Source organism: Abramis brama (assembly GCF_963993115.1).
Source record: "Abramis brama genome assembly, chromosome: 7".
In the NCBI taxonomy this organism is placed as follows: domain Eukaryota; kingdom Metazoa; phylum Chordata; class Actinopteri; order Cypriniformes; family Leuciscidae; genus Abramis; species Abramis brama.
In genome coordinates, this window is record NC_139969.1 from 24,075,612 (window position 1) to 24,100,441 (window position 24,830).

The window sequence follows — 24,830 nt, forward strand, 5'->3', positions numbered from 1 at the left end:
TTTTTGCTCAGATCAGATAAACCCTAGGCTCGCTGGTTGAAGCGTTGCGTCTCTCACTACTGTTGATCTCTGTTCCCAGCATTAAAGAGATAGTTCACCCAAAAATGAATAGTAGCCCATGATGTACTCACCTTGAAGCAATCCTAGGTGTATATGACATTCTTCTTAGAATTATATTAAATTATATTAGAGTTATATTAAAAAAATGTCATGGCTCTTCCAAGCTTTATAGTGAGAGTCAATGGGTTTTTGTTTTTGGAAATCCATCAAAGCGCATCCATCCCTGATAAAGTGCTCGAAACGTAAAGTGCTTTTTTTTTTTTGTGACTGATTAAAAGCTATTGAAAACAGATGTGTTTTTTAAAGTTGTACTTTAAAATCCTGTACAGTAGCAGTGTCTCTAATATGTTTAGGCAAACTGTTCCAAAGTTTAGGCGCTGCTACAGCAAAAGCGCAATATCCTTTTTGACTCAGATGTGTCCCAGGAATTTTGAGTAACTTCTGATCTGAATTATGAATTTGGTCCAAAGAATTAAATATTTGGCTTAAAGAGGTGTTTTTTGGAACCATTGTTTTGACCAAACAGCCATTGTTGTAAACTAGATATAGACATTCTATATATTATATTATATAAAGTTTTAGATTTAAGAAGTATTTTCTATTTAAATTTAGCTGCTTCTTTTTTTACTAAAACATTTTAATGCCTGAAAACATTCACATGGAGACTTCATGTGAATATTGAGTGATGATAAATTATTTGTTCCACTTATTTATTGAAATGGACAATATGAAAGAACTGATTAGCTTAAATGAATCAAACTCCACAACTATGTCAGTAGCCGCTTTCCGACCGGAGGAACCTTTTCACAGTTCCTAGAACTATTGGCTAAAGTACCCGGATGTCGGCGTGTTCGCACCACAGGGACTAGGAACGATTTTAGTTCTAGGAACTCCATTTGGAGGAACTAATTTAGGTCCTACTTCATAGTAGGGTCTAAACCAGCACTATAGGAACTACCCGTGACGTTAGTGTACGCTGATTGGCCGAACGCACGCGGAACACCAGCACCCGCCATTTTTAAAACAGCTAGAATGGTAAACACACAGATTATAGCCTATATATTTACTCCATAAACTAACTATACAAACATGGAAAACAGTGATAGATGGGTCTCTAAACCTTTATGCTGAAGAGAAAAACCAACGCAACTTTGAGGGGACCAAGTCAAACATGATTATGTTTATCTGCCCAGCTAGCAACACTGGACATCAACCACATGGCATAGGCTAATAACCTTTTTTTCATATACTGTCTACTTTCTATAACACTTCTATCTAATAACATATTAAACAGTACTGTTAGACAGATCGCTAACTAATAAACACAGAGAATGCGAGCATTGTTTGCTCTGGCGTTCTCAGCGCCGCCAAAATAAAGGTCCGTCGCGCTGTCAAAATAAAAGTCACCGTGCTTGCGTCACTCCTTTACCCCTCCTACCAGTTCCTATGGCCACTTGGCCAGTGCGAACGCAAACAGCAAAACCGAGTTGGGGGGAGAGTAGTTCTTAGAACTGTTTAGAAGTGGACAGTTCCTAGAACTAAGTTCCTGTAACTACTTGGTCGGAAAGCGGCTAGTGTTTCTGCTTCTGAGGTTTAAATTAAAGGTGTTATTGAAATATATTGTTTTAACATAGTCATACTGTAGTCGTGACACAAAAAAGTGTGCAGGAAACTAGTGTACCAGTGTGGTCTTTTTAGGGTGTGTTGTGTTCATACTTGGCATGTTTGGCTCGATTAAAATGAACCCTGGTGCGTTTGCTCTGTTAGTGCGGTTCATTTGAATAAGTGTGAACGCTGCCATCTGAACCCTGGTATGCTCCTAAACGAGCGGGCCGAGACCGGTGAAAAGATGGGTCTCGGTCTGCTTCTGAACAAACTCTGGTGCGGTTCGAATAATATATGAACACGGACCAAAGACATGTAGACAAACCAAAAACAGGAAGATGAGACTCTTAAAAGGACAGAATGCTCAAGCATGTATTTTCTCGTCATAGTGGCGAGACAGAGGAGATGTCTCCTTGCACTCGCAGCAGATCTTCATTTGTGTGTGTGACGGAGGGTTTCCCAACGCTGTTTTGACTCCTTTACACATTTTATAAGCTCTTCACGAGTTCTCAGCTGGTCAAAATACTATCATATGCAGGCTACGCACAATACAACGAGCGCATTTAGCCCAGCACACAGCATTTTGTCTCAAAATAGGCAATACCAATCAGGTTGTGAATGTATCCCTATGCCTTTAGGTTCGGTGATAATGAAACGCGTATAAAAAGAATTGCGATATTCTCCATGTTCCAGTTAAACATATCGCCTAATAGATTTGAGAGTCCGTACCTTTTATCTGTTGCTCCATAATGTCTATTATACACACAAATGTAGTGTACCTCAATATGAGTGCCGAACACCACATAACAAAAGATTATTGTTCCCTGTCTTTACGTAATCTTATTAATTCTTACCATTGAAGTTAAAGCTGCTAAATTGCCAGTTTGTATTTATATTACTGAACTCTGTGGATTTGTTTTCTAACTGCCTATATATGTGTGTGTGTTCAGAGGGTGTTCCTCAGGTGTACTACTTTGGGCCTTGTGGGAAATACAATGCCATGGTGCTGGAGCTGCTGGGCCCCAGTCTGGAGGACCTGTTTGACCTTTGTGACAGAACCTTTTCCCTAAAGACCGTCCTCATGATCGCAATTCAGCTGGTCCGTGTAATCGTTTACTCATGAGAGAGAAAGAAAGATGTTTAAACTAATAGATTTATTCTTTTAACGCGACTTCTATCTCTATTATAGATCACACGGATGGAATATGTGCACACAAGAAGTCTGATCTACAGGGATGTTAAGCCTGAGAACTTCTTGGTGGGCCGGCCGGGGACCAAGAGGCAACATACAATCCACATCATCGACTTTGGGCTTGCCAAAGAATACATCGACCCTGAGACCAAAAAACACATCCCTTACAGGGAGCACAAGAGCTTAACAGGGACAGCTCGCTACATGAGCATCAACACACACCTGGGGAAGGGTAAGACCCGCAGACATGGGAAAGATTCGCTCTGTCAGGGCTTAGGAAGAGTTATTAGAATTACATGGGGGGATAAAGACTAAAGTATGTCTTAAAACCTAGCTTAGCTGTAAGTGACACAAATCTGCTTGCTCAGCCACAAAACTTAGATTTGTATTGATTCTTATGCTAAATGCAGAAAAAAAAAAATTTGCTCAGTGAATTAAGACTCTTTGTCTGACTGAAGACAGATTCCAGTGTACCTAGCAGTTTCATAATTTTTTGCATGTCTTTTTCTTGTAGAGCAAAGCAGACGGGACGATTTGGAGGCGCTGGGTCATATGTTTATGTACTTTCTACGGGGCAGTCTGCCATGGCAAGGCTTAAAGGTATTGTAGTACCTTTGTATTGGTAGTGGAGTGAAAGAAATGTTTGCTGCCTTCATACATTTTGATTTAAGAGTTTGTTTCAAAAACTAAGACCGTGTGATACCATTATAGAAAATGTGGTTTGTTTTATTCTGTTACATTTCTTTAAATATTTAAAGCACAGATTATGGTTTATATGAGAGATTAAAGCATTTTATCAGTTCTGTGCTGTTTTGTACTAATAAGAAGTACAAATCTGTGGTAAGAATTTCCCCTCTGTTCAGTTCTCACTCTCGTAACAGTTTTTTAATGGTATCCTTCTGGTCGGAGAGTCTTATCTCACTCAGCTAATGTCTGAAAAAGTGACAGGCCCCATTATCTGTCACTATCATGAAAAGTCATCAGAATAACCAATAGCTATACAGCCTTGATAAGCTGACCTATTTAGAAGACCCAAAAAAATATCACAATGTGTTTGGTTACATCTTTATCTGGTTTTATAGTCTAAAGGGGAAAAAGACTGAAATTGATGTGACCTTCCTGTTAAATGTCACATGCTAATCATAATTTAGCCTAGTACATGGTTCCCACTGTCATGGAAAATACAAGTACATTTTTCTGAAAGTCTTAGCTCTCAGTTTTCCTTTGTGAGCTTTGTAGTCTTTATAGGATACGCTTTTTTCAATCATGGATGACAGGAGAGGTCATGGAAATTCATTGGTCAAAATACTATTATGGTTGCACTGTATTTTACAGTATGTGCACTTACAGTGCACTTGCAGTGTACTTACCCAAGAAAATACTGAATAATATAAAATAACTACATGGGTTAAGGTTAGGTTTAGAGTTAGGTTCAGGGGTGTAGTACCTAATTATTACCAAGTTATTGTAAGTATGCAGTATGTTTATGCAGAACAGGATGGACTGTAAAATTAATTGCTAATACTATTAGTATAAAAGATGGCAATATATTGAACAAATGTATTTTTGTTATTCCCAAAATGTTCTAATATTTGTTTTATCTGTCCCATTTTATTCATTAAGGCTGACACACTTAAGGAGCGCTATCAGAAAATTGGAGATACCAAAAGGGCAACCCCTATAGAAGTGCTCTGTGAGAGTTTCCCCGGTAAGCAAGTTCTTTTCAAATGGCCACATATCTCGTGCATTCTCACCTCCGGTGCATTGTCTTAACTTTGACTTCATCTCACAGAAGAAATGGCCACCTACCTGCGCTACGTGCGGAGACTGGATTTCTTTGAAAAACCGGATTATGACTACTTGAGAAAGCTCTTTACAGACCTCTTTGACAGAAATGGCTATGTCTTTGACTATGAATACGACTGGGTCGGTAAGCCGCTGGTAAGTCTGTTCGGATGTCGTGCCATAAACCGCTGGTATATGATGCAAGTACATGGATGTTGAGTTTCCTATACATGTCTATGCAGCCGACTCCAATAGGACCCATGCCTAGTGACACACCTCTGCAACCCAGCAGCAGAGACAAAGCACAACCACAGACCAAAAACCAGGTGAGATACATCCTCATGCTGTTGATAGCGATGTAAAATACATGTTTGTGTAATACACATCCGTTTTCTTTCTTTTTTTCTTTGTTTTGAAATTTTATAGTGTATGATCAAAGACCTATTATAAAGGTTTTAGCTTCATTGCTTGGAATCCCACTTTAAAATTAAAAAAGGTTCAAACTGACAAATAAATATCCATATTTTAAATGAATTTATATCATTTGTTAATTTAACCACTATTAATATTTTTTGAATAATAATTTCTCTTAATAATCATGTGTAAACTACGCTTTTTTCATTTAGTGGTTTGGTTTTAAAAATGAAATTTTAAATTTGCATTAAATGTTTTTTTAATTATTTTGTTACATTTAACTATTTTTAAACATTAGCTATTTTAAAATTTATTTGTCAATTTGAAGAAATAAATTTCACTTACTATTGATTTCTTCATTTTCTAAAGTGATGTTTATTATATTTGAATATTGCACCTTCAGTTTTAGCTGTAAAATGTTGATGTTGTTCATGTAAAAGAGGAAGAATGGGACAGAGTACTAGTTTATTTATTTTTTTCCTTTTCTTTGGTTATTTTTGGTAAAACATTGCTTAATGCAGTGTAGTTTTTGAAATGTTATCTCAGTGTTTCATGACTCTTTTAACCCATGTCAGCAGTATGTGGTAAATGTTTGTTTTCACTCATCAACCGACCTTAGACAACTTCCTGCAGCCAGAGTAGTTTTTTGCTAATCTGAAGATCTGTCATTTCCTCAAACGCTGAATGCCATTCTTTTAGGTGGTGGTATTTCCATGTCTTGGTCACAGTCCCTTTAAATCTGTTACATTATACATTTTTATATGAGCTGTTTGTGAAAGATAAGAGCTTAGCTTTCCTCTCCATCTCTGCATGTCACATGCTCTTGTTTTTTCACTCACACTTTTATTTCCACCTCTATCCTGTTAGCTAGAGCAGTCTGCTTGTGCATGGAAGGCGTTCCTCTTTAAACTCTTTCTGTTCTTTTTTCTTTACACCCTCACCTCCTTTCAAAAACATCTCTTATGCCCTTTGCCACCCTCCCACCCCCTTTCCCCCATTGCTGTCATGCCAGTCTCCAGAACCTAAAGGAAGTGAGTCCCAGCCCACTCCCGTGACCAACAGGGAGCTCCTAGGGTCGCACCTCACGGCCGATAGGCTGGGGGGCTCTGTCCAGGTACTGGGTGTTTGCGCAGTACTGCATGCTGTTGGTGTCGATCTCTTCCTTTCTCTGTTCTCTAGTCTTTCTGTTTCTTTTTGTCCTCTCACTTGAGACACTTCTGTCCATCTTCCAGCTGTAGACACTTAAATGATCTTCTCTCCTCTCTCCGCCCTTATCCAACACACATCACTTATCTAGTGACACACACATTTAGTGACCTCAGTGTGAAAATACTGCTTATATTGTATATAAGTAGTTAAGCTAGACAAATGGGTGTTTTCTTGTGTACATACAGTTATCCAGGGTGTAACTGTTCTTTTATAATATGTTAGTGTAATAAGAATTCCAACTAAATTCATTTTCGGCTTATTTCCATTATCTAACCAAGCACGGTTCTTTCATTTTACATACTCCCTCCACCCCCCCACCCCCCTTTCTTCGTAACCGTCCTGGTTGGTGCTAAGCAACCTGATTTTGAGCAGGTTAATTGTTAAAAAAAAAAGTGTCCTTAATGGGTTACATAGCCCCAATCTGAGTTACATGAACTGTTAAATATGCAGGGCCAGTAAATCCTGTGTACTGTGCTTTTTCTGTTATTACTCATCTTTGCCAAACCATATTGAAAACACATTGCCTGCTGCCTTAAATTAATCTTCAGGTTATGAGCTCGACCAATGGAGAAGTGAATACAGACGATCCTACGGCGGGACACTCTAACGCCCCTATAACTGCCCCTGCTGAGGTGGAGGTGGCCGATGATACAAAGTAAGGACAATTTAAAGAGTGTTAAGTTTGCCAGTTGTTTTTAAAAGTACATGTTTGCGTAATACACATCCTTAGGGTTCCCACGCGTCCTGGAAAACCTGGAAAATTAATTTTAATTTTCCAGTCCTGTAAAATGTCAAATGTCCTGTAAAATCTGGTTGTTGTCCTGGAAAATTATATTTAAAAAAATTCTTGTATTTTCCTTTAGCCGATAATGAAGAGTTTATCACTCCCTGAAGCAGTTAACGTTAGTAGCAATGCTATGTGCAGGGATGCTGAGTTTTGATGTGAGAAAAGTATTTTGAATTATGATGTCTCATATTGGCCCTTGCTGCAGTTAGCTAATGTTATTAACTACTCAAATGTTTGAGGTGAAAGTCAACTGGTAAGCAGCAGTACCTAACCTTGCGATGTAGTCGATGTTGAGCACATGAACGCAATGACCAACAAGAGGCGTTTTAAGAAATTAATCAGAACGATTCATTTTAAGAAATTAATCAGTCTAGCTCTTGATTATAGAGGGAGCTCTCTTTATTTACCATCTGTACATAACCCATTCACAGTTTGAATGAAAGTTTTATTTTTAATGCTGCTAAGTACACACTGCAAAGTTTCAGGAGGGACAACAATTTAAATGCAGGATTGAATCCGATATTGTGTTGATTGACAGTAATAACCATAGCAACAGATGAGACAAAAAAGTCTGATATGTCAAAATAGATGTGTGCATTAAATGTAAATGCAGACTAACAGACCTGCCACTTGTTCTGTAACAAGTATGTAATGTACGTGTAATGTGCTTATTTGTTGTCCATTATATTACTTTTCACCTAACCCATTTATAACGATGTTTAATTAATTAAATATTTGAAGGCTACATGCTAATGCTTTAATGTCTCATTTACTTAATTATTATTAGCATTAATAATTCATTGACTTTAATATTTAAAGTCCCCCTGTAGTCAATACTTTTATCCTTTAAATCTCACCAAAATTACATATTTAAACATTTTCTCCTGTGAAAATGATTTTTTATGCCTTAAAATAGCTTGAATGTAACTGAATTGCTTCATTTAGTATTCGCAGAACCATGAATATGCTTATTAGCCCTGCTTCCACTCACTACCTGATCTACTCGGTCAGCTTTACTGTAGTAAATGCTACACGATGGCAAGGAAACACTGCTTTAATTCAGCCATATGTGTTTGAACTAGGGCTGCACAATTAATCGCAACGAAACCGCACGCGATTTGGCAAAGGCTGCGATTATTTTATGCGCAGCTGCTCCGTGCAGTGCGGCTATATCGGTAGTAAATGCTGCTCCATCTGAACACCAGAGGGCGCTCTCACACACACACGCCAAATGTGCAGTACGTATGTGGTGCGTGTTGCAGTGCATATGTGGTATAGGAGCAACATGCGCTATAGTGCTTTCACATATGCTGCGTTTGCAGTGCTTAACTGACCCACGGCTGTACCACAAACACATACTCACTATTTTTATTTCAAATCCAGAAGCATCTTTTATTGAAAAAAATTTGTCAGCATTGCGATTCTCTTTGTACACATGTACACTATTTAATAGACGTTTAAACACAATTTAAACAACGTATTATTCAATGCTACTTCTAAATAGATTTATATATTAAGTTGCTGGAGACAAGTGGTAACATATTTAACCATGTAAGGTACTTAAAATCGCAAACATTTTAAATTAAAACTTCAAATTGACAAAAACAGCAGACTCATACCTTTTCTTTTGCAGAATTTAAATCTGTATACAATAAATCTTGCATGTCACAAATAACTTGTTTTTCCAACTCCACAAATGCGACGAGTGTCGTTGATCGCCTTGTTGAGGTAAACTGTAGTTTTCCTTGCTTTACCCCCGGTCTTAAAGTCGCCGTGAAATCAAATTTTACAATTCGTATTTTTATATGTAATATTGTAGTGTTTATTACAAATGATTTATCTGTGCACTTCATTATTTTTTAAAAATTCATGTGCCCTTATATTCTTTAATCAAATATGTTATCCTTCCCTCCCCCCTTGAAACGACTTCTTTTCTCTTCCTGTCATGTGCGATGGCGCAAGGGCGTGGCAACTCCCCTCAAACCGTTAGTCTGCTATGAGTGAGAGATGGAGAGGAGGAGCGCTAAAGTAAAACCCTGCCCTCTATTCAGTATTCAGTTTCACTTGGAAATACGTCACAACCATAGACTGTAAAAAATATGGACAAAGCGTCTGTGACGTCACCCATAGACTTTCTGAAGAACGGTTTTGAAGCCGTTTATGGGGGGTATGGGCGGCGCCATCTTGGAAAATCTTGGGAAATCCTAACCCCGCCCACCTTCTGGCCAATCCATATATGGGTAAAGGACGCGAGTCCGGTTATTCCAAGTACAGAACAGCGCGCGTCACTCAGCTTGCTCTGCTACTCCGGTTATCTCTGTATGTATATTTTAGGCAACGAAATATGTTATAAAACACCATACTAACTCTTTTCGTTTTCATTTAAAGAAATCTTAAACATTATAGCCACACAAATGTGGTTCAGGCAACGCGTATTGATTATATTCACTGCATATTGCCTATAACAAAACGAAATATAAAACACAAACCTGCCTCTTTTTGTTTAAATATATAATATAAAAATATTAAACATTTTAATATGGTCCAGGCAATATGTGCATTTGTACTAAACAACAGATGTTGCAGTAAACAACAATACAGATCATCTTCGTTACTAAAATTTAAAATGACAAAACTCAACCCAGTCTCTTTTTGTTAAATTTCAGTTTTATCAATATTAGCCATTATAAAAGTATAAGTAAAAGGTACAAGAAGCTATACAAATAAAGCAAACAATTCAGTCAAACATACAAAGTCAGCGCTCTAGTCTAACCATACAACGGTAAAGTTAAATAGCTTATAAAGTTATGAAACTTCCCCTCAGCCAAAACGATTGGCCAGGGAACAAATTATAGGTTCACGAGACCAAAAATCGCCCGTTAGATATACACAAGACGAATTATATCTCATGTTTAACCACTACAGAGACGCCAGAGTCGGTGGCAAACATCAGAACGACTAGCCGAGGAAAGGCTGTTCCAGGCGGGGTACATGAGCGTTGAGCGTCCGCTGACCATCTGGATCTCACAACTTGGATAAAATTTTCATAAATCTTTATAAATAAACCACAGATTTGAGCTTTAAACAACTACATTCTCGCCTGAAAAACTCTTAAAAAAACAGAAACAGTAGTATTATATTTCAACTGTATATTAAAAAATGGCGCTTCTTATGTTGTCATTCTCCTTGGCGCAGCCTATGCTCGTTATCAGCTGTCAATCAAGCTGTCAATCAAAGTTAACCACGCCCTTATTTGTCATACATTTTATATCTAAATAGGATCTAAACTAACGAGTTAGAAAAAAAATGTGCCCCCCTCACAGTGCACCTGAGACCCGCAGTGACGGATTAATTGACAGCTGCTTTCCGACTCTAAAATGGAGAGTGACTCACAGGGTCGCAAGACGACGTAAAGTACATGCATCTGATGAGTTTTATCGAGTTGATGTCAATAGCGCGCATGTTCATATTTTGCCGCTATGTGAAAAAATCCAGCAAAATGCGGATTTTAAAACTTTAGCCTAACCATAAATTGTGATTAAAATATATATGATCACTCACATCAAGACGCTGCGGTGGTGGAGTCCATGCAGGAGGAGCAGCGTTTGGCACTGCGTCGCTTTTCAGCGCGAGCTGTGTGGAGAATCCCATTTCCACCTCTATTGTGTTGGAGAAGCAATCCCGCGTAAAATGCAGGTTGCACACTTGAGCTCTAGGCGGGAACTCACGGTCTTCCAGGCCAAGTGCATGCAACCACTGGCGCCTAATTTCCAAGTCTGCTGGAAAGCTATGCAGTCCAGCAGTGCTGTTGCAACCAGCAACACTACACCTACGTACCCTCCTGACCACTGTAATAAATACAGATAAATCCACGCTAACTTGAAGCTATCCTAACTGATGCAATACTATGCGTGGTAGCTCGTACCAAGGGCGTGGTGAGCTGGAACCTGATTACATCACGTAGTACCGCTTACGTCATGCAGTACTGCAAACATCCAATAGGAAAATTCAACTGCAGTAGCCACCGTTCAACCTGAAGAGGGCAGCACTCAGACATTTTTACACCATATATTGTAGAATTAAAACACTTTATACCCAAATGTCAAAAAAGTTACTCGAATCAATGAACAGCACTAATAAAGCCCCATTCTTACAGATCATTAACTAAAAAAAGTTGGTTTAGGGTTTAGTTACCCTTTAAAGTAAAAAGATGAAAAATAGTAGTATTTAATTAAATGCATTTATGGTGAGATTACTACATTTTATTAAATTAAATGCATTTATGATGAAATTACTACATTTTCATGTCAATTTGGGTTCATTTTGACCACAAACCATGTGCTGTCACTTTAATTCAGCGCGTGCAGCACAGCAAAAATAGATTCGGTGCGGAAACGTCGGTGACTACTTTTTTCACAGTCATCTTTTTACTTTAAGACCGGGGTAAAGCAAGAAAAACTACAATTTACCTCAACGAGGTGACATAATGAACAGCACTTGTCTCATTCGTGGAGGTGGAAAAACAAGTTCTTTGTGACATGCAAGATTTATTGTATTAAAATTTAAATGGAAAAAGAAAAGGCATGAGAGTCGGCTGTTTTTGTCAATTTTAAGTTTTAATTTAAAATGTTTGCGACAAGTACATGGTTAAATATTTGACCACTTGCTTGAGCAACTTAATATAAGTAGAAGTAATGCATGGAATAATAGGCCTACGTTGTTTAAATTGTTTAAACATGCATACGTGAGTATATGTGTACAAAGAGAATCGCAATGCTGACAAAACTTTTTTTTTTTCAATAAAAGATGCAGATAACTTCTGGATTTGAAATAAAAATAGTGAGTATGTGTTTGTGGTACAGCCGCGGGTCAGTTACGCACTGCAAACGCAGCATATGTGAAAGCACTATAGTGCGTGCTGCTCCTGCACCGTATACGCACCGCAACACGCACCGCATACGGAGTATGTGTGAAACGGGCATTACAGGAAATTCCTGTCGGGCATCATCGCTGTAGCTGAATAAATAGAAGATTGAAACGCTTTGATTAAACATGACTAATAACCACACGACTGTGTAAGAAGCCACATCATCTCACAGAGGGATGCTCAACTGTCGTGATGAAGTGAGTTTGGAGTAGAAGCATGTTATTAAATGTTGTTTGGAAAGCTGTTTGACGCGTGTTGCTTTATCAAATGCACGTTATAAGTGACTCAAACTCGCAGTGCTTTCAGATGGAGCAGCGTTTACAGAGCCGTACATCAATGACAAGCTGCGCATAAAAAATAATCGCAGCCTTTGCAATTTCAAAATCGCGATAAACCAAATCGGTTTAAGTGCGATTACATGGAAATTGCGATTTAATCGTGCAGCGCTACCAGAAACTGATTCATAAGTGGAAGAACGAATTATACAGGCTCATCTACAAGCCGATGTATCAGAATGGTAATGCGTCTTATGTATCGCTCTCTACAACGTCGGACAACGGTAATTTGATTAGCCTTTTGCTTGACTATGTTTTCAAACAGCTAATAATGTGTTGCTAACGTTACACAAACCATGTTCCCGTTCACCATCTCAGAGTCAGAAAGCTGCCTTCTGAAAATCAGCATCCTTACAAATGCTTTGAACAACTCAGAACTCCAGTGGAGAAAGGCATATAGTTCATCATAATATACATTATATACATAATTCACCTGCTATATTGCTAAATGTACCTGATTTTTCATATCAACAGAAAAATATACCAGGATAACCTAGCTTCTCTTGAGACTCCCTTGCTTCAGAGAATAGTTAATGATATGCTAAATAATATGGTATTTTATAGTGTATGATCAAAGACAAATTATAAATGTTACAGTTTTATTGGAATGCCCCTTTAAAATTAAAAAAGGAATTGTCAATTTATTAATCAAAATGTTCAAACTGATGAATGAATATCTATATTAAAAATCAATTTATTTGTTGATTTAACCACTTAGTATATGTTAATAATAATAATTTCTATTTATAATCATGTGAACTGCCCCTTTTTTAAATGTGGCTTTGTTTAAAAAAAGAAAGAAATTTAAATATTAAAAATAATTTATGAATTTGTTTTGTTACATTTAACTTTTTTTAAACATGTAAAGGACAAATACTTTTTAAAATTGATAAATACATTTGTTATTGATTCATTCATTTTATATAATAAAATGTATTATATTTGAAATATTGCACTTTCAGTTTTCCCGTTAATTCCTTGTTCATCTAAAAGAGGAAGAACGTTGTCATGGGCTTCAATGGGTCAATGCACTGTTGTAGCATTAATGTATTTATGCTTTGGTTATATTAGCACCAGTCACATGTACAGTAGCTGCACACAATTGTGCAGTCTGATCTCTTGCTAACAAATTTGCTTTGAACTCTGCCTAACAAAACCTCGACTAGACTGTGTGACAAGTTTGAGAAATGAAGGGCGGAGATTGCAAAACTGTCTTTAACTCTATCACTCATTTCAGGTGCTGTTGTTTTTTCAAGAGGAGGAAGAGGAAAGCGCTCCAGCGACACAAGTGAGGAGGAACATCTTCGAAACGTTAAGTCACTGGTGCGTTTAAAGAAAAAAATAAAAGCAAAGGACTTGGGAGCTGAAACACGGAGCTCCATCCCTTTCTGTCTCTGCTCCACATCAGAACAGAAACTCACTGCCTCACTTTTGGCATCCGCTCAGAGGACACACCTCAGCACTCTGGGCTCTGACACTCTTTGTAAGGAAACGATTCAGTGGAACAAATAAATATATTTGTACAATGTGGGAAACCAGAAGAGACTAGTGGTCAGAAGTAAGATGATATATGTTATGTGACTCAAACCAGATGGACTGTTTAAACTTGTATTTTAGATGACATGCAAAACCATTATTTGAGTAAAACTAAAAGGCAACCAGACACACAGACATCCGTTCACTTTGACACACTGGCTGGATGAGTGAATGATGTGCTCCATGATGTTGTTGTTTCTTTTGTTTTTTTTTATGGGATCAAAATAAGTGGGGAAAGACTGCTGACTGATATGTGGAGAAACGTACACAGGAATCAGAGAAACCAATGTAAATTCTGTCTTTCCTTTTTGTTTTTGTAATTTAAAAAGTTGTTTTGAAGATCTGCTCTCCCTGAGTTGAACAGTTTTACTCATGTCGTAGAATGTGTGAACATTTTTTAACCACTCTTAGTGTTTCTTTTTCTCTTCATTGTTTTTTTACTTACTCTTTTTTTTTTTTTCCTGTCCATGTGGATGATGATGTTGTAGCACAGTGGCTGGTCTCAGGTACTGTGGGAGATGGAGAGAAACACATGGGATCTCTCCTCTGTGAATTGCACTTTTGAGGGGAAAAAGCAAACCGTTTGGCATTTCTGGCATTGACATTTACAGGAAGCAACAGAAATAAAGGCAGACGTGGGATCATTTTATACAGCAGGCTGGTCTCTACCAAAGGGACAAAAGTGATGCTCTCGGTCAAAATTGTGCTTTTATTGTTTTTCGCGTTAGATTAAGTTACCTGGGAATCATAGTTTGTGCCTTTCCAAGTAAAACATTTAACACTAATGTGTCCCTCTCTACGATTCCTATCCAGGCAGGGTGTCCGTGGCCCTCTCAGAGTGTTTGTTCTCTACGGTGCGCTCCATGCCAGTCTAATGGAGTCCGTTGGCATTTCTCAGATTTCTTTTTCACTGTTGTAAAGTGTATCATAGCAAAGCTCCAATAAGACGTGAGTCTATGGGTTTATACGCAGTAACAGAGGTTGCCTATCAGAGTGAGGATGTGTATTGATTTACATACCTATTAAATGTTGCTTTTCTTCTATGCCTCATTAGATGGTACATGTTGTGTCTGTGCACAATCACTGCATTGAGTTTATGGTTGTGTTCAATCCTTGCGGTTATTTCAACGGTAGTCAACATCACCTGATGAAACGCAGCCAGTTGCAGTGAGTCACCGGGTTGTGGTGCCATAGAACACATTTGTAGCTGCAGGGCAAGTGCCTTAAACACCGCTTAACCTGCGTACTGTAATACAATTCACTGAGTACGCCTTGTCAGAATGGCATAAGAGCAGGTGGCACACCCTTGTAGTTTATATAGTGCTAGAACAGGATATTTTTAAACCTCCAAATGACACTTTTTTCCCATTGCAGATACAACAGAGCTAGTCAATTATGACATCCTGTGATTATTCAATCATTAACCTCTTTAGAACAGACTGTCAAGAAACCTGAATGAGCTGTTCTTAAATATGGTGTTAAACAGTGGCTCTCAACCAGTTGTTCATGATTTACTGGATAAGGCTTAACCCTAAAAAAGTTTTTGTACTCTGGGGGATACAAACATTTGAGAGGCTTTGAAAGTTTAGGCCTCTTTTCTTGGTTTCATGTTGAATGGGTGTTTGTTGTGAATGTTTAGATATGGTGACTTTGTTCATACATTCTGTGTTAAGCTCACGGGCAGCATTTAAAACAAAACATGGCCACCTGTAGTGGAAATTACTCACCATCAGATATAAGTTGTTATATTTCACATATTTACAATATTTGGAGGAGAATTCTTGTTAAGCGTTAGCTTATTACGTTTATGTTTAAATTCAATTAATTGTTGCATTTTTCATAATCTGTCTGTAAATGTTTGCATCTCAGGGGAAACGTTGCCCTTTTAGGGGTATAAAAATGGACTGGTCTATAGTCTTACATACTTCGTGGCCTGTTTTAGAAATTCAATACTTAATACTCTTAAGTGAAAAATTATATTCAATCATTTAAGTTATTAATCATTTGGTTAGATATATTTAATTCAGGTTTAGGTCAACAATACATGGATTTTTTTCAGACAATTTGTGTCAATTTTTATGGCTGAAGGAAGGGACAGTGTCACGGCAGTAGTTTTTCCACCTGAGGCTTTGGGCACCGTGTGTGTGAGAGAGAGAAATACACTCAACAAAACTTGTGCGCACACATAGAGGAAAGGGAAAAAACACGGGAGGAATATGTAGAGTGCTTTGCACGAACAGCAGGTGGTGATATTTGACAACTGCTCAAACACTAGCAAACCCAAATGCGTGAAACGTGTTATTGTGAAAATAAGCGTAAAGCCGCGATTCTTCATATTGATACGCGACTTAGTGAAAAAAAAGGAGAAAAATTACACACAAAAAAATCTTAAAGGGACTTTTACCGGACTCCCTTTTAAAAAGCAGACGCCGGATGAATGAGAGCGGGCGTGGCTTAATACGCACGTGATAACAACACGAATCGAAAATAACAAGACGCTATGCTATACTAGTTAGCTCTTTTGCACCAGATAAATTCAACATTAACCATTCTGCATATGATCTTTACCAATATGTCATTTAAAAGTGTAAGTGTAAGTCTCAGTCGATGAAAGAGAATGATGACGTTTTATTTCGCGCCTCGTCCATCGTGACTTATTTGCAAAGTCAGCTGACCAAAACCATAGGAACTGCAGTTACAACTGTTATGGCTTGACCTTCACACTAGACTCGTTCTCTGCAGTGAAGAAGCCGGTGCTGGAGAGGACAATATGCAGAGGTGGATAAACGGAAATACTCATTTTTAGCCAACTGGGAATTGACTGTATCGCGTTAATCATGCCGGACTCCAGAGACTCCTCTTTACCCGCCGTCAGTCGGCTGAGTTACTCAGTGGGGCATTTTCTCAACGACTTGTGTGCCTCGATGTGGTTTACATACCTGCTGGTGTTCTATCACTCAGTGCTGGGCTTTCAGAACACATATGCGGGCGTGTTGTTGTTAGTGGGGCAGATAGCGGATGGAGTCTGTACTCCACTAATCGGTTATGAGTCTGACAGGACACCCGGCTGTGGATCGTATGGGAAAAGAAAAACATGGCATTTAGTCGGTAAGTCCCCATGAAATCAAATTAACTCTTTTTTTTATGGAATATTGCACTATTTATTGTAAATGAATTATCCGTACAGATAATTATTATCTTTTTGTATTCATGTGCCCTCGTAATCTTTGATCAAAATAACTTTACATCTCTCTTGCAATTACATCTGTTCTCTGATGACGTGTTTACTGGCATTTACTCACGTGAGATCAGAGCAATAGCAACAACCATCCACAAGTCCCGCCCTACATTTATTGAACAATTAATCACATCTTCCATTTCAAGGTGGAAAAGAAAAAAATCATGCAGATGTTGTACTGTTATCATCACCATTGTTGTTCCAGATGTTCCAGAGCTGTATGACTTTTAAAAACAGATGTCATTGCATATTTTGTAAATGATGACACAATTATTGTTGGTGAACTGTCTCTTTAAGGTTTATTCCATGTCTTTTACCCCACCTAGGGACCTTCAGCGTCCTCCTATCATTCCCCTTTATATTTAACCAGTGCCTGGGCTGTGATCCGAACACTCCACAGTGGGTCAGTCTCACCTACTTTACCCCCTTCATCGTCATCTTCCAGTTTGGATGGGCGGCCACCCAGATTTCCCATCTCTCCCTCATTCCCGAGCTGGTGTCTTGCGAGCATGAGAAAGTGGAGCTCACTGCATACAGGTAAACTCATGCAGCTCTGTGCTAATGATCAAACATTCTTGTGTTGCTTGTTTGAAGGACTTTGCCTGTACTTACCGGTATGATGTCTTAACATTTTATTGTATTTTGGTTGTATCCCTAAGGTATGCCTTTACGGTGATAGCCAACATCACAGTGTATGCAGTGGCCTGGTTGATGTTTCATTTTCAGACTCAGGACGGAGATGATCCTACAATTACAGAAAACCTTGGCCCTGTTGACATTCCCGTTTTCAGAGTGAGTGCTGAACTTTTATTGTGCTGAGGTGAACTCTCGCTCATTTAATCCTGCATTACAAGACACCTAAATTTAAAGACCCTATAAAGTCCAAATTTTTGTGAACATCTATTTGCTACTGTATTCCTAAAAGTAGATGAAACTTTTGAAGGTATTGTGTGTGCCCGTATGTGCACAATAAGACCAAGAATCAAGACCAAAACCAGAAAAGAGACTCAATTTAAATGTAATATGCACAAAAATAATGCCTTGCCTTTGCTAGCACCATGCTCTACTGTTTGAGCTACAGGAAATTTCACTAAAAGTTTGATGACCCAAAACAGTTCCCTTAGATGTTTCTCTAGATGAGTAGTAAAATGTTTTTAATTAATGTTATCAACGGTTTATGGTTTTCAGCTGATTTTTATGGACCAGTCTTTTCAGCCTTTGCTTCTGTTGACATTTACCTAGCAGGTTACAAAATGTAGGCCTGGACAAAACAGCTCTGACAAGCTTAATGCAGAAATATCTTTTCACACACAGAATCTAAGTCTTGTAGTGGTGTGTATTGGGGCTCTGTTCTCCGTGCTGTTTCACCTGGGCACACGGGAGAAGGGCGCACGTCCCCGTCAGGAGGAGGATGGCTCTAGTCCTGGTGAGCGACAGTCACTTCTTCACAACGCCACAGTGGCCCCTCCCACTAATCCACTGCAGTGGCAGCATTGGCTGAGACAGCCATCATTCTACCAGGTTAGTAGCCAGTACCCATGTTACTCTTCACTGGCATGGCATTTAATTCCCAGATTTTGTGAATAATCTGAATAGCGGGTTGAAACACAATGTTATCACTTCATCACAGTGGTGTGAAATCTTCAGGAAACAGTATTTAGTAACTGTCTGTTATAACTGACTTTAACAGCTTCTCTAAACCCTGCTCTATTTAGGTGGCTGTGCTTTATATGTCCACCAGACTGATAGTGAACCTGTCACAAACATATATTTCCATGTATCTCACCTACACACTACTGCTGCCAAAGGTACGACAACTATAGTAATACTTCACTTTATACCCAGATTAGCGTCAGCAACAAAAGCATTGAAGAAAATAGACAGTAATCTCTGTTTGACCCTCTGTCTTGCAGAAGTACATAGCCACCATTCCACTGGTCATGTTCCTGAGTGGCTTTGCTTCCTCATTTATCATGAAACCTCTCAGCAAGCTAATAGGCAAATGTGTGAGTATGAGTTTGCATTTCTGTCTTTTGATTGAAATTTAAGCCATAATAACTCTTCCCATTGTTGGAAGTGATTAGCAATGCCAGTCAGTATTGCTGTGTCATATACTGTACGTGTGATCATATTTATGAGTTGAGCACACATGAATGCCACCATAAAGTTGTAATTACCAGTGAGGAAACGTTTAATTTTTATTTGAGCCCAGACTTTGAGTTGGAGGTGTGCCAATTTAAATACACAGATAGAGCATCATATACACACCTGATGTGCATCCTTGGCTGTATTTTGCATCAGTGCTAGAAAACTTCCTGTCTTGGGCATCCTGAGGTAGAAACAGAAAAGCAAATTGAAAATAATTAGCATAGCGGCAGTTCATAACATTTCAAGCAATAGATAGTCATGTGCATTCGATCTGATATAGTCTGATATACATCTGGGCCCATATTCTTAAAGATTCTAAAAATCCTCTCAGGATACTCCTAATTTAGTTTAAAAACTTCTACATAGGAGTCTTAGCTTAAGAGCGATTCGGGACCGATCTGAGAGCAGCTCTGAGCAAGGAAAAGACAAAAACTGTCATCTTAGTGAGGAGGCGGCCCTCCGTTGCTATGTATGACACAATCTTTTGAAGACTGTGATTGGTTGATTGTCCAAGAAGGAAAAAAAAATAGCGATTTTTAAGTATAGGGTCTACTCCCACACACACACACACACACACACACACACACACACACACACACACACACACACACACATTATATATATGTATATAAATCCTTTTTCTTTTTTTTTCTTTTTTTACCATGCTGTTAATTTCCTACAAGGCATTTGATTGGCTTAGAATGAAAAAATTGTTCCACTCTTTCCAATTACACCGATTGCTGTCTATTTAAGTGGTGGTTTGAATGTAGTAAACATGGAATAAAAAACAAGAAGGATGAGAAAGCCCAACTGGACAGAGGAACAGTGTTTACTGTTAGCCCAGTTGGTGGATGAACACAAGGCCATTCTTAAAGGAAAATTCCGTCCGGATTCGGGCCGGGTGTCACAGCACGGGGCAAGAAGCAGACGTGGGAGCTTATAGCGGTTAATAATAAATCATTAACGGTTCATTCCCCCTGATTGTGCGCACCAGGAAAGCCCAGTGGAAAGGAAATGAACTGCGACACAATAAGAGGTTCTGAAAGTGCTGTGTGATCACTCTGCTTACAGAATGTTGTGACAGACCCAAATCATCACTGCTGCATTGTTGCATTTTCCCAGTTGCCAAATATCGTAATGTAGTGATTACTTTCATTTCTGGCACTATGGCATTTCTAAGCTGTGTCTGAGATGTTAGCGTGTCTCTAATAAGATCTGTCACAAACATGATCCCTGCATGATCTAATCTATAGCGTCTTATTAACTCACTGTCATCCATTGTCTGCGACACATTTCTTCTCCCTCTTCGTCTTTCTGCCATTTTCTCCTCTGCTAAAGAATCTCTTAAGCCTCTTAAAAGTCCTCGTCCGTTCTCCTATCAAGACCTCTTTTAAGGGTTAAGATGCTTTCTGAATTACTTTTTTCTTTTGATTTTTAATTTAATTTTAAGAGTAAACGCCCACGTTTCTAAGAATTTTCTTAGAATTTTGTCACTAGGAGCTACTCTTTGCATTAAGATTTTTTATGAATACGGGCCCTGGAGTGCAAGGATATGAGATGCATTTTGTTTGGCTAAACTAAAGAGATGTCTTTAGTCTGAGCCCCGAACATTATCAGACAGGCTATTCCAGAGTTTAGTATACTTCCCTTCTATTCTTAATAAACTGCTGTTGTAATTGGCACAATATATAGCATTTGGAAATGAAAACACTACAGATTAATTCCAGTAGCCCTGATATTTATGAAGAGTTGAGTGAAATTTGAAGAGTATGTATGACTTTTAAAAACATGGCTTAATGTCTATAGATAAGTAACATAGATAATTATAATTAAAAGTTTTCAGTGCTGAATATCTTTAATAGATCCTGCTCTTATAATGTATTAACATGACTCTCCTAGTCGTTCATTATTTACTTAAAATTTAATTTTTTTATTTATTTACTTTTTACTCACAATTTTTACCTGATGAAATATTTTTAAGCTTGACATATATAAAATGACTATGGAATTATAAAATGTTATTAATTTATATGACTTTTCCAGGTCAGGAAATGACACTTTTAAAATGAAGCTACCACATATATCCAGGTTTTTCAAGACAATTCGAACCCTGATTCTTCAAAGAAGAAAAATATATAGAAGGGTTGAATCAAAATCTTGGTTTAATTGTTTTTGTGTAGATTTAATGCTTGTTTTGTCTTATTATAAGTCATATCAATTCATCTTGAGGCCCACAGTTGAGAACCTCGCTCTAGACTGTTCTCGCCCATCCAAATTTCAAAGGATCATCTGAAAATTAATAAAAGGAAAAACAATTCACTAGACAATTTCATGTACAGTATTGGAAGTTGATACAAAATGATTTATACTAAAGTTTCTTTGTTTCTTATTGATAGATGACCTATTTTTTGGGACTGTTGCTGATTCTGGCGTTCTCCTATTGGGTGCTGCTGGACACACACATGGGAGAAAAGGTGTACGGGGCAGCGGTCCTGCTAGGGGTGGGGTCTGGCACCATCCTGGTGATGTCTCTTGCCATGACGGCTGAACTCATAGGAGATCAGACAGTAAGTGTTGATATCAATCAGTCTTGAGGAACTGAAAACGTACAGCAACCACTTCAAGCAATTTTAACAGTAACAAAACTTAACCAGTAAGAAAAGCAGATTTTTGCAGAAGTGAAAAAGGCATGTGCTTCAAAGGGACTAGTTTCAGAAGTGTTAAAATAGTCGCAGGAAACTAAAACATTTTGTTCCTCCTGACAGCAAAGCGGGGCTTTTGTTTATGGAGCTATGAGCTTCACAGACAAGGTGGCTAATGGTCTGGGAGTCATGATCATTCAGGCGCTACACCCCTGCCGGTAAGTGTGTATTTGAATGCATCGATGCATGCTAGAATGTAAAGTGAGTAAGAAAGAATTAATTTGATTTTTAGAGTTAAATGTAATTATAATATATTTTTTTAATTGAAAGTGTTTGTGTATGATTTCTCTCATTCAGCACAATGGTATGCTGTCCGGCCTGCGTGTGGTATTACCACTATATCATGGTCATCGTCACTGGTGGAGTGGCCGTTTTAGCAGCACTGAGCCTCTCCGCGACCCTTATCTGGCCTATAAAGATTGTGCGCTGTAAGAAACTCGACTAAACTATAATTTATGTCTGTCTCACTTGTTTCATGCATACACTTCCTCTTTTTAATAGTGTTACTCAATAACATCTTCACCTCATGACTTGACACATTTTTTTGTATTTCAGTATCTAAGCGAGATCATGAGAACAGTTCAATAAACAGCAAAGACTTTAAGGGTGAGGGCCACATGTCAGCATCTGAAATAACTATTAGGAATCTGAGCTAAATGACTTTCTCCTCAAAATACAATCAGAAACCACAATCATCCCCCTTTAAATTAAAGGGGTCATATCATGTGGTCTGTTTTCCTTGATCTTTTGAGATAAAGGATTGTAAGAAATGTCAATTCATATAAATCGGATTTATTCCCAACAGTTTTTCTCTGATAACCAAGTGCTTTGAGGCATATAAGTGTTAAGTATATAAGTGGATTTTTTTTTTCATAATAAAAAATGTGATATGACCCCTTTAAAAGTGATTATTTATTTTTTTTGCAGATAATAAAAGGTTGATTCCATACTTATCTCATTACTCATTTTTAAGGATTTTGCAGTCTGTAATGTTCACCAAGGCTGCATTAATTTGATCAATAAAGCATCAACAGTAATATTGTGAGATATTATTACTATTTAAAATAACTGTTTTCTATTGTAATGTATATTAAAATGTAATTTATTCCTGTGATGGCAAAGCTGAATTTTCAGCATCATTACTCCAGTCTTCAGTATCACATTTTGTTTTTTGCGGATTCTTTGATAAATAAAGTTCAAAAGAACAGCGTTCATTTGAAATATAAACCTTTTGTAACATTATAAATGTTTTTACTGTCAATTTTGATCAGTTTAATTTGCCCTTGCTGAATAGAAGTATTAAATTCACCCCAATCTTTTGAACAATGGTGTACATTGTACACTTCTACATGTAATATCTAATGTTTGTATTGGTTTTGTAGATCTGCCTGAGGTGACTGGTCTTATGGGGAGTGATAGAGAGGACTCCGAGAGCTCTGAACAGCCTTCAGTCGACTGAACGCGCAGCAGACGCAGATATTCTTCAGCTCTGATGCAGAGAGTTCTGGTTTACACTTACAGTGGTGAAGGTTAGAGTTAAAATCAGGTTTTGGTTCAGAATAATCTTTCACACTGACAATATTTGCTAATTAAGTCATTAGAGCGGTCACATCTTGACACATTTCTACAATACAGGTTCACTACAAGACAAGGATGTGGCGAGTTCATTTTTAGACGTGATTAGTTAATATCGCTCATCTTTTCTATCATGGTTTTTTATTTCTTAGTTCGCACTTAACCCAGAAGTCTTTATATATACGCTATACAAATATACTTGATATACTGACACTTATACAAAGGGACTAACTTTTTATTATGCACATTATATCATGTTTATTATTTCAGAATTGTTTTTATTTATGATTATAAATTTAGTTCAGTTATTTAAATCAAACCTATGACAATAAGGGAATTTATTTATGTACCTGCCATGAAGGCCGATGCAAGACGGCGCACATTTTATGATGGGTGCATCATTCCAGATAACACTTAAAATGAATCCATCTATCTTTTCCATAAGGGAATTCATGAAAAAGGGAAGAATTGGTCTTTTAAATCAGGGATATAAAGCCATGTGTTGTCATTTCAAGGCACATGTTCTGATGTGAGATATGTCGGGTTTTGCTGTTAGGGATCAGAGAGCCAATGATGTGCATTTTCCCCTATAACCATTCTTGTATATTTTTATATATATATATATATGTATAATTATGGTTTTCATATGTAAGACAATTGTGTCTGACATGTGTTCTGTTCATATGATTTACTGAACAGAATAAATGTTCTTTGTGAACAGACATATCTGTATCATTGTAACCTGTCTTTGAAAGTAGTTACTCATTAGCAGGAATGCAGTGTTAGTGTGAGTTGATGTAACATCTGGTCAGCTGATTTTGCGTAATACTTGGGACTTTAAACACTCAAAATAACTCATAAAAGCTGTCGCTCAGATGTAGCATAAATGAATTAAATGTATTCTATTGTAATGGAAAGGAATCAGCAAAACCAGGATGTTTATAAAAAGACAATATTTGTATTTTATTATCTTTGACGTCTTGTTTAAATTGACTTTTAAATAAAAGTGTTTATTTCTTAATTATACAGTGTCAGTGATTAATAGGACGCACAAAAACAAGTAATAAAGACTGCATGTTGCAGATCTGTTAAGAAATTAATATACTTTGATTCTACAAGGATGCATTACATAGTTTAGACACATTTAACTAATGTTACAAAAACGTTTTATTTAACATTCTATTCATTAAAGAATCCTGAAAATTATAGTTATTTATAGTTATTGTTAATTATAGTTTATAATTATATAGTAATAAAATTAATTTATAGTAATAAAATATATTAAAATAGAAAACAGTTCTTTTAAATTGTAACAAT

At 37.6% G+C, this 24,830-nt stretch overlaps 2 protein-coding genes across 6 annotated transcripts; both read left to right on the forward strand.

Moving 5' to 3' along the window:
- Positions 1-1,663: 1,663 nt before the first annotated feature.
- On the forward strand, positions 1,664-14,900 carry csnk1g2a (casein kinase 1, gamma 2a). 4 transcript variants are annotated; one of them, XM_084119164.1, is made up of 9 exons: positions 1,664-2,764; positions 2,855-3,089; positions 3,372-3,457; positions 4,481-4,565; positions 4,650-4,798; positions 4,885-4,968; positions 6,069-6,170; positions 6,814-6,920; positions 13,552-14,900. In XM_084119164.1, exons 1-9 carry the CDS (start codon positions 2,600-2,602, stop codon positions 13,604-13,606), a joined length of 1,068 nt encoding a protein of 355 aa, XP_083975290.1. In that variant the 5' UTR covers positions 1,664-2,599; the 3' UTR covers positions 13,607-14,900. The 4 variants fall into 4 exon arrangements, with proteins under 4 accessions (XP_083975290.1, XP_083975291.1, XP_083975292.1 ...); XM_084119165.1 differs by having other exon boundaries at positions 4,653-4,798; XM_084119166.1 differs by lacking the exon at positions 6,069-6,170.
- A 1,417-nt stretch (positions 14,901-16,317) lies between these two features.
- On the forward strand, positions 16,318-23,549 carry mfsd12a (major facilitator superfamily domain containing 12a). Of its 2 annotated transcripts, XM_084119162.1 has the most exons (11): positions 16,318-16,958; positions 17,415-17,625; positions 17,748-17,880; positions 18,403-18,609; positions 18,804-18,896; positions 19,002-19,094; positions 21,633-21,803; positions 22,002-22,096; positions 22,236-22,366; positions 22,494-22,544; positions 23,321-23,549. In XM_084119162.1, exons 1-11 carry the CDS (start codon positions 16,688-16,690, stop codon positions 23,395-23,397), a joined length of 1,533 nt encoding a protein of 510 aa, XP_083975288.1. In that variant the 5' UTR covers positions 16,318-16,687; the 3' UTR covers positions 23,398-23,549. The 2 variants fall into 2 exon arrangements, with proteins under 2 accessions (XP_083975288.1, XP_083975289.1); XM_084119163.1 differs by lacking the exon at positions 22,494-22,544 and having other exon boundaries at positions 16,542-16,958.
- The last annotated feature ends 1,281 nt before the right edge of the window (positions 23,550-24,830 follow it).